Source organism: Anarhichas minor, unplaced genomic scaffold (assembly GCF_050575085.1).
Source record: "Anarhichas minor isolate MPS153535 unplaced genomic scaffold, ASM5057508v1 ptg000030l, whole genome shotgun sequence".
Taxonomy (NCBI): domain Eukaryota; kingdom Metazoa; phylum Chordata; class Actinopteri; order Perciformes; family Anarhichadidae; genus Anarhichas; species Anarhichas minor.
The window spans coordinates 872,597-891,565 of record NW_027466476.1 but is presented as its reverse complement, the minus strand read 5'-3'; the positions used below and the strand labels follow the sequence as shown (position 1 = coordinate 891,565).

At 43.0% G+C, this 18,969-nt stretch overlaps 1 protein-coding gene across 1 annotated transcript in view; it reads left to right on the top strand.

Annotated features, from left to right (window-relative positions):
- The window catches only part of adgrv1 (adhesion G protein-coupled receptor V1), a 94,742-nt gene that overhangs the window by 9,298 nt on the left and 66,475 nt on the right, over nt 1-18,969 (top strand). Inside the window, exons 10-43 of the mRNA XM_076104334.1 lie at nt 3-179; nt 602-825; nt 1,953-2,079; nt 2,240-2,425; nt 2,683-2,863; nt 3,305-3,468; nt 3,558-3,681; nt 3,796-4,056; nt 4,434-4,560; nt 4,726-4,949; nt 5,508-6,242; nt 8,243-8,616; nt 9,339-9,518; nt 10,129-10,309; nt 10,582-10,775; nt 10,919-11,039; nt 11,378-11,462; nt 12,387-12,522; nt 12,701-13,066; nt 13,241-13,484; nt 13,579-13,794; nt 13,892-14,107; nt 14,189-14,433; nt 14,529-14,710; nt 14,826-15,324; nt 15,412-15,721; nt 15,858-16,067; nt 16,446-16,576; nt 16,698-16,797; nt 16,905-17,084; nt 17,201-17,364; nt 17,480-17,567; nt 18,550-18,628; nt 18,720-18,858. Of these exons, the coding sequence (XP_075960449.1) occupies nt 3-179; nt 602-825; nt 1,953-2,079; nt 2,240-2,425; nt 2,683-2,863; nt 3,305-3,468; nt 3,558-3,681; nt 3,796-4,056; nt 4,434-4,560; nt 4,726-4,949; nt 5,508-6,242; nt 8,243-8,616; nt 9,339-9,518; nt 10,129-10,309; nt 10,582-10,775; nt 10,919-11,039; nt 11,378-11,462; nt 12,387-12,522; nt 12,701-13,066; nt 13,241-13,484; nt 13,579-13,794; nt 13,892-14,107; nt 14,189-14,433; nt 14,529-14,710; nt 14,826-15,324; nt 15,412-15,721; nt 15,858-16,067; nt 16,446-16,576; nt 16,698-16,797; nt 16,905-17,084; nt 17,201-17,364; nt 17,480-17,567; nt 18,550-18,628; nt 18,720-18,858 (7,170 nt within the window). The remainder of the gene's footprint in view (nt 1-2; nt 180-601; nt 826-1,952; nt 2,080-2,239; nt 2,426-2,682; nt 2,864-3,304; nt 3,469-3,557; nt 3,682-3,795; nt 4,057-4,433; nt 4,561-4,725; nt 4,950-5,507; nt 6,243-8,242; nt 8,617-9,338; nt 9,519-10,128; nt 10,310-10,581; nt 10,776-10,918; nt 11,040-11,377; nt 11,463-12,386; nt 12,523-12,700; nt 13,067-13,240; nt 13,485-13,578; nt 13,795-13,891; nt 14,108-14,188; nt 14,434-14,528; nt 14,711-14,825; nt 15,325-15,411; nt 15,722-15,857; nt 16,068-16,445; nt 16,577-16,697; nt 16,798-16,904; nt 17,085-17,200; nt 17,365-17,479; nt 17,568-18,549; nt 18,629-18,719; nt 18,859-18,969) is intronic.

The following is an 18,969-nucleotide window of genomic DNA, read 5'->3' as shown; positions in this document are numbered from 1 at the left end:
AGTTGAACACACTGGAGCTGGTTGATATAAACCCCCCAATTCAGTCAAACAGCCCAAGGTTTGGGGGACCTCTTAACCTGACCTTGACTGTCACCCCTGACATTGCTAATGGGGAAATTGGATTTACAAGCAACACCACGGTGGTGGTTTATGAACCAGAGGACAGCAACACCAGCACAGTAAGATATGACCCCGATTTTAGCAATGCAAATAGTCTCAGTTCTATGATGCTTGTCTCTATTGACTTTCAGTCGTTCACTATCACATAAAACAGCATTTAACTATAATATACCATAATGTGTTTTAACTTTATGCTGATTACATTCTACAGTTCAACTGTTAGAGATCTCAATTTGGATCAAAACCCCTTAGTTGTCATGCAGTCTCTAAAGTGCTAAATTAAACACCACTGTAAAAGCAAAAGAGATGTTTCCTATTTTGCCACTGTGAGTCTCTAATCACTGACTTTATAGCCACTATGCTGCTTGTCAGAAAACACCCTTTGTCCATGCCGACTCTAATCTATGATCAGGAAGTGATCTTTCTGTATGTGCATACAGTATGTGTAGGTGGTTAATTCTATCGATGTTTGGTGCTGCAGGTAAGCCTTCCCCTGCGCCGTGATGGAACAGACGGTCAGGCTGAAGTTTTCTGGAGTCTTCAGCCAATTGGAGACAATATTGTCGCTATAACTGTTAAAGACTTGGAGCCTCTAAGTGGGTCTGTGGTCTTCCTCTCCGGGCAGAGTGATGCTTCCATCAACTTTACCATCATGGCTGACAATATCCCAGAAGTCAACGAGACCTTACTGCTTACGCTGGATAGGTAGGGTATTAAAATCCAGGAAAAGTTATCGTTAACCAACATAATAATTGTTTTTTTGTTAATTACCTCCGAGGCATATTAGACCCTTCTGTTCTGCCCATAAACACCACTGTAATGCAATAACCTTTCAGTGTTTAGAATGTGAAGATGATATTATGTAATGTCTTAGACCCATCTTATACAACGAACGAGTCCGGTGGAATTGGAAAGGCTGAGTGGGTGCTATCTCATCCCATCCCTCCTTTGGTTTTGTCGTTTGGTGTGTTTATGGCAGTGTTTTGGGGGTGGGTTCATCTGTTAGTCTATGTTCTGATGAGAATGGCAGCTTTCTCTCCCTCCCACTCCTCCATTGTAGGGTGGAGACTGCACGCTTTATAGTGTACTTTGGGTAAGTGTAGAGTGGAATGAACCTGGGCCTTTTGTGTGGCGTGAATCAAGACTTTGTTTTTCTGGAAAGGGTCTACTTCAGGATTTCTGGGGTCTTTGGTTGACCAGGGGATGAGGGGGACAGGGGTGGGGGGGGGGGGGGACAGGGGTGGATTCAGTGATGGTGTGAAAAAGGGGAACCCAAAGGAGAGTGGTTGTTGGGGGTAAATAGAGAATCTTCTTTATGTGTTTCGCTCTAATTTAACCAGGCTTGATTGTGTACTACTTTAAAGATGTCAGTGTTTGTATGCATGCAGTGCCTTGGCTGTGACCTTTTATTTGGAGTTGTTTATTCTGTCATGTCTTTGTCTCTAATTTACTCGTTATGTGATGCTTTCTTGGCTCCTATTTCTCTCAACATACACGCACATACCCCACCCCCTTGGAGCAATAAAGATGCAGGCATGCTCTTGATTGACATCGTTATTAAAAGTGGCCTAAACAGCAGAACTACAACATATGGAGTCAATAATGAATAAGCCTCACACAATACAAGGAATGCATAATGAAGTTCAGATCAAAGTTGAGCTGTTTTCTCATTTGATACCACTTGATGTTTCCCAAGCTCAAAACACACCACAAAAGCAAAAGTCTAAGAAACTTCCATTTCAGAGTTTTCATCTACTGCACAAGGTGCAATGACTTGAGTGGTCACTTTCTATTATGATCTTATACTGTTTATTTGTGCGTATGCGTTCTAGGAGTAATGTTGAGAATCAGATCCTGAAAGCTGGCTTCACCAGCAGAGAGATTGTCATCCTGGAGAACGACGACCCTGGGGGAGTCTTTGAGTTCTCCTCATTCTCCAGAGGTCCATTGGTCATCAGTGTAAGTCTTGAAACTGCAACTTCAATTTTCTTTGAGTAATTAAAATATCTGTGCAGCTAAAAAAAACTATCTGAACCGACTCTTACATTAAACCCACACATTGTTATTTTGTCTGTTTTCTCTTGTTATGGTCCCATCTGTAAACTTCAAACTGACCTAGGAGGGTGAGGCTGTGGAGCTGCATGTGGTCAGAGCCAAGGGACAGCTGCTGAAACAGCTGGTGCGATATGCTGTCATGCCTGTTGGCAACAGTGAATTCTATGGCGCCACTGGCATCCTGGAGTTCAAACCAGGAGAGAAAGAGGTGGTAGTGGCACTGTTTGCAAGGCCTGATGGGGTGCCTGAGGTAAGAACATGGTCAATTACATGCTGACCTTTCAATTTTATGTAATAATATAAAATTAATTCACTTCTAAATGAGGTATTCTCAGTCTTATAGTGGTCAACTTATGTTTAAGCTAGTAAAAAAATCAAAAAAATAATAGGCTTTATATCTGTATTTGCAACATGAAAACATGTGTGTGTGTGTGTGTGTGTGTGTGTGTGTGTGTGTGTGTGTGTGTGTGTGTGTGTGTGTTTTTGCACGCATGTGTGTTCATACAGCTGGACGAGACCTTCTCTGTGGTACTTAGTAGCCACAGCACTCCACCCAGTCGCCTAGGCAACTACAGGGAGGTCAACATCACAGTGCGGAAGAACGACGACCCCTTTGGGGTCATAGAGTTCATCCAATCAGGAATGACGGTGGCCATCAATGAGAGCAAAGGGGACGAGATGCACCGGGGTACTTGGTAGTCCTTCAGATAATAGTTTTTCCATGTCAAGTGGTATCTCATTGAAAATTCACGTAATTGTAGTCAAACACAGAATGTTTGTCTCCATGGGGGATGAGCTGGACTGCGATTAAAGTTTGTATTTTAAACGTTCCATGAATTTTAGGCCCCACACAGTGACGATGCAGTCCAATATTCAATCTGGTCCTGAGAACAGGGAGAAGTAAAAATCTTCTCTCAGTCTTTAGTGAATGTATCACCAGTGTTTCCAGGCATAAATGGGAGCTGTACAACAAAAAACGTATTCAAAATACATTATTATTGTGTTCTATATAGCCTCGACCGCAGGTAAAATGTCAATGAGAAAAGTCCATGCACAAGAGTTAATGACTTGAAGGGAGGTTTCAATATCTAAATGCATCATCTTTGTCTCATCGTCTTTGTCCCTTCAGCGGTGTTCCCTGTAGTGAGGAACAGGGGTCATTTCGGAGAAGTGTCAGTTTCCTGGGTCTTGGAGCCAGCCCTGTCAGGAGACATCAGCCCCCTCCAGGGAAACATCACTTTCATGGAAGGGGAGTACCTCAAAAACCTCACTGTCTTCTCCATACCCGATGAGGTAAAATTATAAAGTAAACTCAAAAATGCCTGTTGTCCAAATTTGAGTTACATTTCTTTGTATCAATTTGTATACATTTTTTATTTAAGATCCCAGAGGACATGGAGAATTTCACCATCACAGTGTTAAATGCTACAGGTGGTGCGAGACTGGGAAACATACTCAGTGCCAATTTACAGATAAATCAGAATGATGACCCCATTTACTTCTCTGGTAAGGATACTGTTCGGATTACTGTTTATGAAGGATCCTCTGAAAGATTGGAATAATATATTGATATATTAAAGCCACAGTCACTGACTCCTCCACACCTTGGCCTCTCCTCAGAACCTGTGGTTGTGCGGCTTCAGGAAGGGGGCCTGGCCAACTTCACTGTTTTGAGGGCAGGGCGGGCGGACTTTGTAGCCACAGTGATGTACCGTGTGGACTACGGAGAGGCATCTCCAGGTGACCTCACCGTGCTGAGCAATGACACGTTGCTGGTGTATGATGTAGGTGAATGGATGAAGAACATCACTGTGGCTGTGGAAGATGACAACATACCTGAGACTGATGAGCCCTTTAACATTGTTCTCTACAATGCTACTGGTGAGTAAATTGCCTCCTTTGAAACAAATGGTTAGCACAGGGGTGTACTGTACAATATAAGGATATTTGCTGGGAATCAGTGCTTTGTCAGGTAATATAGTGGGCATCATATCATCGTATATGTTGGTCTATTGAGATAATGAAAACAGTATAATCTGCATCCCCTCCAAGGATTAAAACTTTCTTTCATAAAGGTTGTGTTAAAAGTCAATAATCCTCAGGTTAGAGGTCAATCAAGGACATTCTGGGACTTAAACACGCTTTACCTTTCCTGTTTAATTAGCAGCAGATTTACATGCCTGTTACTCGTAGACCAGCAAGTTGAAGTATGTGCTTGTAGGTCCTGATCCAACCTGACAACATGAATGTGTACACAGGTGATGCCGTTGTGTATGGAGCGAACACAGCTACTGTGGTGATTGAGGCCAATGATGATGCCAATGGGATGTTCTCCCTGGAAGCAATAGAGAAACCTGTCGAAGAGGGCAAGACCAATCATTTTTAGTAAGAAACAGGCCTTCAATTCATGTTTCTTTTTTCTGCATCTGACTTCATGCTCATATACACTTAATTTGAAGAATTAATTCAGATTGAAAGTATTTACTATGCATTGACAAAACTTTCTCCTGTATTTAATTACTGAAATAATTACTCTTTTCACTGTCCCAGTATCCTGCGTGCTAGGGGGCATTTTGGTAATGTTACAGTCTTCTGGCAGCTGTTTGCCAATGACTCAGTGACTCCTCTGGAGGAAAACCAGGAGTTTACCAACACATCTGGCTCCATCACCTTCGCTACAGGGGAAGAGACCAAGCCTATTGTCCTGGAGGCTATCTCAGATAAGCGTCCCGAATTCAATGAGTTCTTCTTCCTCAGGCTGGTTAATATCTCAGGTAAATTCAGGAACAAGTGACATATTTGTCAGCTTTGAGAGATATATTGAAAGATGCAGTGTGTAGGATTTGGCGACATCTCGCAGTAATGTGGCAGATCACAACCTACTGAAACCTCTGCTGTGTACCAAGCGTGTAAGAGAACTATAGTTGCCAACGCAAAACATGTGAAAACGCAAATGGTCCTATCTAGAGCCAGTGTTTGGTTTGTCGCTCCATGTGTAGATACAAACGGGAACTCAGCAATTCTTATTTTCAGGTGATTATACACTGAAGAAAACATACTTATTAATATGATATTCTATTTCTGCCAATAGATCCCCCTAAATGCTACTACACACTGTTCCTTTAAGAGATGTGAATAATTGAATCAATTTATAAAAGCGGCAGCTGTTAAAACAAATAATTACTGTATTTGAGTTTAAACTTGACATGAAATTGAATTTGAGTCATCAGCTTCAAAATCGCAATACTGATAATTGTAAGACAAAGAAGGATTCATTTAATTATAATGTTGTCTTGGAAACCCTTAAGATCTTTTTCTATCATTTCTTTAAGGTGGTTATCCAGGGGAGGGTGGACGACTAGCCGAGACTTCTCTGACTGCCTCGATTCTCATCCCTTTCAATGACGACCCATTTGGTGTATTTGCCATCGCTGACAGCAACTTGGACCAAGAAATAGCTGAAGATGTACTCTCAGAGGATGATATGGCTGATGTCACTTCCTTCACCATCCTCCGACAGCAGGGTACTTTTGGTGATGTGCGGGTTGCCTGGGAGATTGTTTCTGGACGCTTCCCAGAGGGCCTTCCTCTGATGGATGACCTGCTCCTTCTAGCCTCCTTCCCAGACGAGGTTGAGCTCAGGCCTCATGCCAGGCGGCACCACTCGGCCACAGACACATGGTTTTTCTCCGGGCTTCCAGGAGCTTACGGGACTATCTCTCCTGAAGATGGGCCTGCTGCTGTTGGAAACTTCACCTTCTCTGCTTGGCTCGTGCCCGGACCGGACACTGACGGCTTCATAGTCTGCAAAGGAACCAGGAATGGGACCTCGTATTACGGAGTGAAGGTCCACACTAATGAGTCTCATGTCACGGTGATGCTGTATTATACAGTGATAGGATCAAACAATTCCCAGGTGGCCCGGGCCACTGCTGAGAAATTTGTGGAGAGTAATTCCTGGTTACATGTCATCATTACTGTTGATGATGGGATCATTGAGTTCTTCCTGGATGGGAACCCTATTCCTGGAGGACTGAAGAGCATCAAAGGAGAGGGCATCACTGATGGTGAGCTAATTTATCAGATATTTATCAAACATATCAGAGTGACAACGGTCAGGTTGTTGAGCACACAGTGCCCGTCATATCCCTGTTTGTTGCGTTCGGCTTGTGTTTTTAGCTCCTATTTGTCGGCACAGTTTGTCTGTGTTTAGCATTATGCTGTCATGATTTTTAAGTATGTTAGTTGTCTCCTGCTACTTTGAAAACTCCATATCAAATTATAATGCATTTATATATGAAAAATGTTGCTCATTGGAATTTACACAAATGTTACCAGTTGGAATATGATGCTGTGATGAAGTAACTCTTTTTAATTCGTTCAGTGTCTAAGAATCTTTTACATTTACAATCATAATGTCAAAATGTCAACTAAAGGCCAAAACTTATTCAGGCCAAATAATGACTGGCCAGCTTCTTTTCTCTTCCTGTAAGACAAGAGTTTTTGTTTACTGCAGTCTCAGCACCAGTCTCAGTGTCAAAGAGGAACAAATACCATGCTCATGGTCCTGTAATGATGATGTCTATGTCTGAGTTTAGGAATCTGCTTTGTGTGTGTGTGTGTGTGTGTGTGTGTGTGTGTGTGTGTGTGTGTGTGTGTGTGTGTGTGTGTGTGTGTGTGTGTGTGTGTGTGTGTGTGTGTGTGTGTGTGTGTGTGTGTGTGTGTGTGTGTGTGTGTGTGAGGGACTGTCTAGGGAGAGGGTTTCAAGCTTCTCTCTCATTGTTCCCCATATGGAATGAGAACAAGTCTTAACTTATTACAAACATAATGCAAATACACTCTAACACACACTTGTGCACATTCACACACATGCACCCTCATTGTTCAGGACTGCTGGAACTCTGCTATGCTTGAGTGACCACTTAGCCTCAGCACTGCTGTATATTGTTACTGCTAAAGGGAATCAGCCGGCATCTTCTTTTCTTTCAATGCTCTCTAATTAATGGAGACAATAAGTCACAGTCTGTTCTGGACCCGAAGCTCGCAGAGGGGAAATATTCTGATGGTTCTGTGGCTAACTTCAATCACAGTAGATGTATACAGTATCATCAATCATGTCATGTCTTATTGTCTGCTACTGGTAGCTCAACCCACAGAGGAATTGTTTTGTGTCAGGGCTTTATACTTGCTCACTGTGGCGGATTTCCTGCATTTGTCCCATTTTGTACAAGTACAGGAAGCGATAGGCACAAGAGGTGTAAGTATATAAATGAGTAATGAGAAAGAGTCGGATCGGGGCATTTGGTGGCCTTAATCAAGATTCTGTTTGTGGTCCCAACACACTCCAACATACCAACCAAATTCTGTTCCACCATTAACAATAATATGATTGTACGACCCTTGTTATTGTTATGTAAATCGGCCTCTGGGTCAAATAAAGTCTCATTAGTCAGTTGCTAATATCTCACCAGATCTCAAGTCAACTAAAATATTAGGTTACAAAATCTCAGGTGTGAATTAAAAAAAGTGAAAATTGATTGATCAATAAAATAATGGAATGTACTTGGGTTATTCTATAAAACAAATGTGTCAATCTTGGGTTTTCAAAGCTTGCAAACAATACCAGAGATATAAGATATAACTATGTGACAAACACAGTTATTTTCCAAAAGTGAGAGTTTCAGGAATTAGGAATAATAAAATCTGTATTTTTTCAAACCTCTATAGCTACATTGAAACTTGTTCAACACACAATGTTCTTGTTTGACATGTAGACAACACAATACAGGAAATGCATCCACGGTTAATGAATGGGAATTTATGATATCTGTGGGTGTGAGTGTTGATGTTTGATGGCAGCTTGTGACCAAGCACCACATTAATCTATTGAATTTAAAAGAAATTTCAGCATCTTGTCATATCCTGTACATTGTGCTTGAGACAGTGATAGTGATTTGTATTACTTGTTTATCCAACCATTTATACAGCTTGAACATTAAATATTTTTGGACATTTTTTCTATGAAATATTTCATGTTCATGTTTTTTTCTGTGTCTTTTTACTCCAGGACCTGCCTCGGTGTTTATAGGGTCGGATCCAGAGGGCGAACAGCGATACACAGGCCTTCTCCAGGATGTTCGCTTGTACAGCACAAAGCTGAACCGCAGCCACATTCACGAGCTTCACACCCAGCCTGCTAAAACAGACCTGCGTAACATCTCAGGTTACCTACGGTACTGGCAGGAGGAGAGGCAGAAGTCGTTTGTGGTGGAGGCCAGGGATGACAATGAGGAGGAGGGAGAGGAGGTTTTCTATCTACAGTTGGTAGCAGTTCACGGTGGAGCACGCCTCCCTTTCCCCAGGCCTACTGCTACTCTGCGAGTCATGAAGAGTGACAATGCCAATGGGCTTTTTGGATTCACTGGTGCCTGCATTCCTGATGTAAGTGCACAATATTTAGCCAGTGGCATTTGTTGGACAATTGTTTGCTGCATTGAGCATCTATAAGCACCTTGTGAACACTGCATTTACGACATTTTGTATGTAATGTAAATGTAAACCAGACTGGTAATCAAAGGAATTAATAATCCTTTGAATAAACTACAGTCTACGTGACCACTATTACAGTAGCATTTGTTAATATCATGACTCAGTTTTGTCTATGCATAGAAACACGTGTAATGTAAACCCATTGGTTTGTCAGTCCCTGTCCTGTTGCATATTTCATCAGTCTCCATGCATGGCTGCAGGGAGAGCATGCTTTCAATTTTAAGTTGGGTTGGCTCTCATGTTGACCCCTCTCAGGTAGAGCGACAGCTGGTTGGGCTGCAGAAGGTCTGCCAGTCAGGGCATTCCTGTAGAAGTGGATAAGGAGTTCCAGCACTGGAGATGGGAGATCTAGTTCCTCGCTGCCATCAGCACAACAGGTGTCAGGGCCGGGGATGGCATTCCATCAGAACTAGGGGATCTTCTTTACATCCTTGATCCTTTGTGGACAACTACTGTAGATGTAGAGGCATGTGGGCTATCAGGTGCTTCCCGTCTAAATCAGATTATTACTGTGCTGGAATTATCTACATAGTTTGTAAGACTAGCTCATTTAAGCATTCAGTATTCATTCAGTATACGGTTCACAATTTGTATTCCGTTGTTTGTCCTTACAGACCACTGAGGAGGGCTCCACTGTCTCTTGTGTGATTGAGCGTATGCGGGGATCTCTGGACCACGTTTACGTCAACTACAGCGTTACACAACTGGATAGCTTGGACAGTGAGACGCCAGCCCATCAAGATTTTGTTAATGCCACTGGAGCTGTGCTTTTCATGCCTGGACAGCGCTCTGAGGTGTGTATTGTGTGTGTGTGTGTGTGTGCGTGTGTGTGTGTGTGAGAGTGAGAGTGACTCAACAGTTGGACCTGTATTAATGTGATCTTACACGAGCTGGGGAAAACCCCTCTGAGTTTGCACTATTGTTTATTTAGTTAATTTAATATTATTATATTTTATTGTATATATTGTGCATAACTGTTATTTTTAGAAGCTCTGTTATTTGTATTGCTTTACCTGTATCTATAAATGCTGCTGTAGCGAAAACAATTTCCCCTTGCGTGATTAATAAAGTAACTATCTATCTCTATCTATCCAGCGCAGACACTCAGTGGTTAAAAACAAGTGTGATGTACCTTGTGTGCACTGTATTTACACATCAACATACTCATTTCAAATAAATACTACGTATATGTCCAGTTTAACAACAGGATTTTATGCTCTCACAAATGCAGATGTTTTAGACAACCAGCTCCACCTAGTGGTTTGTTTGTTTGGTAATTCAATCAGTTAACAGGTGTCAGTGGATGATCAAGCTTTTACGTTGGCTACTGAAATATAGACACTTTTTTCAAGGGTGCAGCCTGGACTAGAAAATAAAACTAATTTATGCACATTTTTCTGTTAGGTATTGAACCTGTTGGTGTTGGATGATAACCTCCCAGAACTGGCAGAATCCTTTCAGATTACGTTGGTGTCAGCAGAGTCCGGTGATGGGAAGCGTGGCTCCACCCCCACCAGTGGTGCAAGCATTGACCCAAATAACTCTGCTAACACTGTCACTGTCACAGCTAGTGACCACCCCTATGGTATTCATTCACATGCCCAAAAAAACGTCACTGTTGTTGTTTCAACGTTTCAAGTTTTAGCAATAAGTGTTGTGTATTTATAGGATTATGTTGTGACACGTGGCGTAATGGGTCAGCTAAAAAGAATGACAATTTTCGCCCTCTCTTTCTCCCTCTCATGTGCATTATTCCTCCCCCACTACCTCTGCCCTCCTACTCATTATATTCTCCCCTCTGTCCTTCTCCTCTAAACATAACTATAACACAAAAACACACACCCTTCCCTAATCCAGGCCTGCTGCAGTTTCAGCCCATCCCTCCAGGAGAGGGATTGATCCCTCCAGCATTAGAACCTGCCCACATAGCTGTTAACGAGGAAGATGGACAAATCCGTCTGCTAGTGGCCAGGGCCCAAGGCCTTTTGGGAAGGCTGATGGTTGGATACAGGACAACCCCATTCACAGCATCCAGCCCTGAAGACTACGAGGTTTGTTTCTACTAAGGTCTTTTATCTTACGGATGCATATACACGTTGATGATAGATAAACTAATAAGCAGATGGTGAGAGAATACATTTTGCCTGCTTCCCTGGTTACCTCTTTCTCTGTACTCATCTGGCAGGACTCAGAGGGCATGCTGGACTTTCTTCCAGGGGAGAGGTTAAAGTTCATCACTGTGACCATCATAGACAATCCTGTCCCTGAGCTGGACAAGATTTTTAGAGTGGAGCTCTACAATGCTGATGGAGGAGGTGAGGAATTTGATCCCACTATCATGACGGAACTTCTCATTAGTTTGAGTCACATGTTGCTGTATTTTGAGCCTTAGAACTAATTTCCACAGGTTTTTACAACGTTTTTTTCATTCTTTACCTATCTTAATTAGAACTGAACCGACCCTGTAATGTGTCCTTCTGTTTTGTGTGTTTTGTGTGCTGCGCTCCTGTGTGCTTCCCTCCACCCACCTACTTACATGACTACCTACCTACCTTCCTTCCCATTTGCCATTCGATCGCTACTCTACTCTACTCCTCCGGTGTGATTCTAACCGTGTGTGACACTTGCTTGATCCTCGTGTGTGATCCATCAGTGGATCAGTTTCTGCGTAGTGAAGGAAGTGGTAGTGGGGAGAGTGACTCTGACTTCCTTCTTCCATCCTATCACCACCATGGTAAGTACACCCCTCCTTCTCTCCCCAAACTGCCTCTTGTCTCTATTCCTTCACACCCACATAATTTCTCGCTCCCTAAGTTGCATATCTCAAAGTCAAGTTCTGTTGGGGATCAAGTGACATGCTGCTGCTGCTGCTGCTGCTGCTGCTGCTGACAAACGTATTTTGAACTGATACCTATTTTTGAATTATGGCCATTTTATGTCTTTACAAATTACAAGTACTCTTGTCTTTCTTTCAGAATAATATTTTTTCCTGGTTGGATAGAATTGTAAAAAAAGATTTGGACTCTCCTCTGAAAGCTCAGTCTTGAGTGCATATACAAGCATAGGTGTGTGTGTGTGTGTGTGTGTGTGTGTGTGTGTGTGTGTGTGTGTGTGTGTGTGTGTGTGTGTGTGTGTGTGTGTGTGTGTGTGTGTGTGTGTGTGTGTGTGTGTGTGTGTGTGTGTGTGTGTGTGTGTGTGTGTGTGTGTGTGTGTGTGTGTGTGTGTGTGTGTGTGTGTGTGTGTGTGTGTGGTATTTACATTGTACTGTGACCCCTGTGAAAAGTACCCAAGGAGACAGGATGTGGGAAAAACAAATAGCCTTTCACAGGCAGCAGGGGTAAGTGGTTGACATAATAGTCAGAGGCCCCAGTGTTTTACACTAAAATGGGCTGCTGTCCCCTATTCTGAAATATGACTGCCATTTCAGTCTGATTCTCTTGACCATAACATCACTTTATTTGGTGGTAAGAAGGTGTGTATTATTATTGGGCTATTTTTATTAAAATCACTGGCTTGTTGGATTAAAAGATGATCGTCACGTTTACGTTCCTTCCCATAGGGTTCTTTTCATCTACTTCATACTGATACTCTTAAAAATGCAACCAGAGTGGCTCACTAAAAAAGCAACACATGGTTATATTTGGTATTTTGTGTGTAGCCAGCTTGGGAGCTGCGTCCCGCATCACAGTGACCATCGCTGCTTCGGATGATGCCCATGGAGTGTTTCAGTTCAGTCCTGAATCCCTGTCTGTTAATGGGACAGAGCCTGAAGATGGACGCAGCTCTGTGGTCCTGCAGGTCAGTGTCATATTAGTGTAAAATTAGGAAGTGCCCAGAGATACGTGTTTCCTTATATTTGCATGAACAAGTCACGATTTATTTTTACTGCTCTCAGTCACGCTTTTTTAAAATACAGTGTAGGGTTAAGTATTGATGTTCGTCATCGTGCTAATATTTTCTTTTTGTTCTGTCCTAGGTGGATCGGGCCTTTGGCGACCTCTCCAATGTAACTGTGTACTGGGAGGCTGACCCGAGTTCTGAGGGGGAGCTACTCAGCAGGTTTGGGAACATCACCTTTGGTGTAGGTCAGACATCGGAGAACATCATCATCAACGTGGCCCAGGATGAGATCTCTGAGTTGGACAAGACTTTCAACGTGTCCTTGGTTAACGTCACCAATGGTCGTCTGGGTGTCCAGACATCTGCTACTCTGACTGTGCTCGCCAACGACGATCCTTACGGTGTTTTTGTATTCGCTAACGTAACAAGGTCTGTCAGACTTTCTGAAGCTGACTCAACTGTCTCCCTCACCATCCTGCGACAGAGGGGCCTGATGGGTCAGGTGTGTCCTTTTATAGAAGGTTTTTAAACTTAATAGGAAGTATAGAATTTATGAAATAAAGCCATCTGTGATTCTGTTTATTTGGCTTTTGTTAAATAAATACCAGAATGACGGATGCCCTCATGTAGTGGATGTAATAAATAATATGACATTTTCCATTTTTAATATGTCTAGGTGCGAGTAACGTATGGCACACTGAATGAGGCAGATCCGGAACCTTACAGAACCCCTGGGGTGGGCCGAGCAACTGAGGGGCGGGATTTTGTTCCCCTCCTGGATTCTGTTGTGTTCTTGGCCAATCAGAGTGAAGCAAACATCACCATCCGAGTACTGGACGATGAGGATCCAGAAAGAGATGAGTCTGTGTTTGTGAAGTTGATCAGTGTTCAACTCATCAAAGGAGAGCAGGAGAGGCTCAGTAAGATACTGACACCCCCACATATTTAAGATATAATGATACTTCAATCATACCATACTAAACTGATGAAATATCTTCTTACTGTTCCTTCCAGTTTCCAATTCTCCTTCGCTGGGCCTCAGGACTGACATTGTTGCCCAGGTGATAGTGGAGGCCAGCGACGATGCTTATGGAATCCTCCAGCTGTCAGCTTCTGCCGTCAGTGTAGCTGAGCACTACGTTGGGCCCATAATAAATGTTACACGTGTTGGGGGGATTTTTGCCGACGTATCTGTCAAGTTCCGAGCAGTGCCTTTGACCGCCAGAGTCAGTAAGTGTTGGGTATGGATTTAAATATTTCTCTCTGTGATTTGTGTGTGAGCAGGCAGGCCATGGCCATATGCATGTGCATGTGTGTAATCCTATAGGTGAAGACTACAGTGTAGCCTCCACCGATGTGGTCCTCCTAGAGGGGGAGTCCAGTAAATCTGTACCCATCTATGTCATCAACGATGTGGTCCCTGAGCTAGAAGAGACCTTTCTCATCGAGCTGATCAACCAGACCACCGGTGGAGCTCTCCTGGGGGAGCTCACGCGTGCCATCATCACCATACTGCCTTCTGATGACCCTTTTGGTGCCTTTGGTTAGTAGACATTATCCAGGATTTGTTCTTTTCATCTTATTTTGACGCTTTCTAAATGTTCTTGATTTTATTTCTATGTAGTCTTCCAAGCCGTTCCAGTTACCATAGAGGAACCAGGGTCTAATTCCATGGAGGTCAAGTTGCCCATAGTCCGTAATGCTGGTACGATTGGCACAGTGGTAGTCCAATGGCAGGCCACTGTCAATGGTAAACTAGCAGTGGGGGACATCCAACCTACATCGGGAGAGATTACATTTGCTCCTGGAGAGACCATGAAGATGCTCCGGGTGGAGATTTTAGCTGACGATGTACCTGAAATCACTGAGGCAAGAAGCTGACAGTGTGAATTATGTGACAGCCTTTGAAGTATTTTCCATAATTTTAGTTGCAATGTTTATTAATCCCCTTCTGTCTTTTCTAGATAATTAAGGTGGAGCTTATTGGTACAAGTAATGGAGGAAGCCTCGGAGCCGATACATCAGTTAATATAATAGTGCCTGACAATGACAATCCCTATGGGACAGTGTACTTTGAACAGACTGTTTACCGCCTTCAGGAGCCACTAGAGGGAGTTTATAGAGCCAATATTACTGTCCGCAGGAGGTACTTTAATATTATGGTTTTCTTCTCTAATAATGGTCTTATTTGAGGTTTTTTATGTACTCACCTCTTCCTGTGTGCTGTCTTTTCCCCATCATCCCCATTGCCTTTATTCCAGAGGCGGTCACTTTGGTCGCTTGGAGATCGTGTACAGCACTTCTGAGATGGACATTGTTGGCTTGGCTCAGGCTGATGGCCAGAATCTGCTCATGTACTATGACCTCCCAAAACCAGGTGTTCCATCCACTGCCCCTCTGAGGACAGTTAACATCACTGGTCAGAGAGACCCCTTGGCTGCATGTGCTGCTGCCTGTCTGAGAGAGCGTGCCTGCCAGGCCTTCTCTCTGTCCTCAGGGGTGACCTCACCATCCTGCACTTGGGTGTCTTCAGGGGTTGACCAGCTGACCTCTGAATCTCAGGTTATGACATATGTAAAAAACATCACTGCAGCTGCTGTCCTGTTCAGTGCCCAGGCTGTGGCAGGAAGTGATTACACCCCTGTAACAGCTCAAAGGGCCTTCATGGATGATGGATCAGGGGTCGCCAACCTCACAGTCCCAATCTTGACTGATACATTTCCTGAAATGGATGAGAGCTTCTCCATACAGATCTTAAAGGTAAAACCCCTGTGTTATCTAGGGTTTAAGTTATATTACATGCATTCTTTATAACACATTTAATGTTTTACCTTGTATTGTTTTCAGGTAGAGCTGATGAATCTGACTGTGGCGCAGAAGAACCTGCCCTCGATTGGCCAGCCAGACAAAGCTGTGGTCACTATAGGGATGAATGGAGATGCGTTTGGCGTATTTTTGATATACAGCCTCAGTCCCAACACCACTAATGAGGGGCTCTATCTAGAGGTTCGAGAAGAGCCAATGGTTGTGGTGCCCCTGGTTATAGAGAGGAGAGGAGGGAATCTGGGCACTGTCACCGTAGAGTGGAGGTTTGTTGGAGGAAAGGGCACACCAGATGCTGACTTCACTGCTACTGGAGGGATTCTGGTCTTTGATGGTATGTGGATCACTCACTGATCAGCAATAGTATTTATTTTTATAATTTTCGATTAAAAAATAGTTTCAAAGCCAACATCTTCTCAGAATAAATCCTACAAAACGGCATGTCTTTACTTTATCCTCTCTGCCTGCAGGTGATCTGAAGAAGACAATAGAGATTTTAATCAGAGATGATATTGAGCCAGAGGACAATGAGTGCCTCATGATTGGTCTTGTTAATACGGAGGGAGGAAGTCGGATCCTGCCCAACTCCGACACTGTAACCATAGTGATACTGGCTAACGATAATGTGGCTGGGATCGTAGGATTTCATCCAGCCTCGCGCTCTGTCATCACCAGAGAAGGTGGGTAGCTATTTTTGATGATTTCCGAGCACTTTTCGATATTCAGTCTGTATGTCCAAGCACATTATCACCCACATACTTTACATTCCAAACCCTTTACACTGTCCCTGTCACTAGATTGCTAATTGCTAGATGCTAATTATGTATGAGTGCAAAGGTAAGGGAATGCACTCATAGTAATGGTAGTATGTAGCAACAGGTGGGTTCTGTGGTTGTCTGTCGTTGTCTTAAATTATGTATGCATGAGTGATTGAAGTCTCCCTGAGCATAATCCATACGATTAGGCGCCGTGAGTTGCCTCCACTGTCATCTACAGCATAAGAAAACAGTTCACATCAGAAGACAAACCTATATTTGAACTTATATTTCATATTACAGGTGAAAGGCTGTCCTTATTAGTGTTGAGAACAGCTCCAGGTCTGGGTAATGTCACTGTCGACTGGAATGTACAAGGGCCCCTTGTACACCGGACCTTCACCCAAACCTCAGGCACACTTTTTTTCACTGAGGTAAATACTAGATGGAGATCATCGAACATCTTATCAACTTATTTATTGCACAGTATAGCGAGTACAGCTGTAATTTGTTGTCTCCAGCAGTAATTATGTATTTGGGGTGTGTCTCCTACAGGGAGAACTAAATGACACCATAGTCCTGCAGCTTCTTGATGATGCCACACCAGAGAACAAAGATGAATACAAAGTTTCCTTGTCCAACATACAAACGTTTGGTAAGGCATCTGCTCCTTGTATCTTTGTGATCGATAATCGGGCATGAAACTGCAAAATAACCCGAGTCAGTCATACACAGATTAACGTTCCCCTGACTTCCACACAGGTGTTGTGGTGACAGGTCATGCTACCCTGGATGTCCAGGGTAGTGAGGCGGTGCTTACTGTGGCCACCAGCGATGAGCCCTATGGGCTGCTGACTCTCGCCCCGTCATCCCTTAGGGTGACCACAGAGGAACGGGACAGAACTATAAACATCTACGTCAATAGAGAGTTTGGAGCCTCAGGTTAGTGGGCCAAGTGTCAACACAAAAACTTCTACTAAATGAATGGGTTCCCTTTTAATTCATTAATTCCATTCTTTACATTGTAACTGATATCATACCTAAATGTTTGTGTACAGGAGCAGTGAATATCACCTATGAGGTTATAAGAGGTTCTCTACAAGACATGTCCCAGGTCGAGGGTTCTCTCGCTGACCCAGGACAAGACTTCATCTCTGGTACTGGGTCTGTAATCCTTCAGGATGGACAGACTTCTGTCGCCATCCCTGTCATCATACTGGAGGTAAACCTTGGCTTTCTTCCTTTCTGTCATTTGTTCTCCGCAAGCTCTACTTCCGTGATGTGGATTTGTTTGAATCTGGAATTTAAAAGCTTTTATTTTAACATTTTTTTATTAGGACAACATTCCTGAGGTGCAGGAGTTCTTCTTGGTCAACATAACATCAGCAGTACTCATCACAACTCTTGCCACTGTTCCCAAATTAGGTATGAATAAATTTAGCAGCGTAGAGCTGATCTATTGTTACTAAATGTGTTCTATCACCTTTGGTCATCGTAGACAGTTGTGCTATTATAGTGTGAAATAACATGTAAAATCATTTGTTAATTCATGTCATTGTTTCTTTTTTTTGTTCTACTTTATTCATTTTAATTTTTTTATAGGCTGTGTTTATGAAATCTCTCCTCTTCTTTCCTCTTTACAATTTCTCATCATTTTCTCTGTTTGATGAGTAGAAGTTGTGTATTGCAAATTGCCAGGTAAAATATACATTCATGTGTTCTCAAGCTTAAAGTGTCATGTAGTTTGATGTACAACACTCCTGTATGGTACATTAAACGACACCATTGTAGTTGACTGTCAAGATGCACCATGGAAAAGCTTGGGAGTTACTGCTACTGCTTTTGCATAGTCACAAACCACTGCTTAATTTATGAATGAGTAACTTTAGAAAGTGATGAGTAGACAGAATACTACAGACACAGTAGCAGGCTCCCAGAATACTATCGTACTTCTGCGTGGAGACACACAGTAAACACACGGCCGCTCTTTTGGCAGCAGTCATTATGTGGCTTGGATGGGGAGATTGATGTTTTCTATGATTGAGAAAGCCTGGGGATTTGGTGGGAGCCGAGTAGCACTTTGGGGTGAAGAAAGAGAACACCAAACTAAACCCGTAGCTGGCCTCCCAGTATCTTGGCCATAAAGTGACTGGGAGCAGACTATTCAGGGGGTCATAAATCAGTCCACCCAAAAGCCTTTGCTGATCAGCCTCCCAAGCCACTTACAAGAGATGCTTCTTAGCTGTAATCCTTTGCTCAAATGTGCCATGACGGAAGTTCGATTCTCTCCAGTTTCCTCTTGCATATCTTTCTGTTTGTGCTTGTGCTGCAGTTACAGCCCTGAAGTCACAATAAACAATCTACAGCATTAAGGTCATCATATGTTTTCTTATTGTTATTTCCTCAGACACCCAGGGTTTGGTGGCAGAGGTTAGCATTGCTGCTAATGATGGAATTAGGGGAGTCATTGAATGGACAAACACTATGTAAGAAATGCACCCACAAATAACACATTTCTTATGTTGATTTGTACATGCTCTAATTGTGTTTCTTATGCGAATATGTTCTGGTTTCCAGGTTTGAAGCGAATGAAACAATAGGAGTACTGACTCTAGTGGCTTACAGGAGCAAGGGGACACATGGAAATGTCTCTCTCTTCTTCTATGCTCAGAACCTAGAAGCTCAACAGGGACTGGACTACAACACCAGTGAAACGGTCAGCCATACTTAGCATTCAAACGTTACTCACAAAATCACACATCCACACATACATACTTACACAGTACATCATATGGTACTAGCAGTAGCATGAATATCCAGAGGGGTC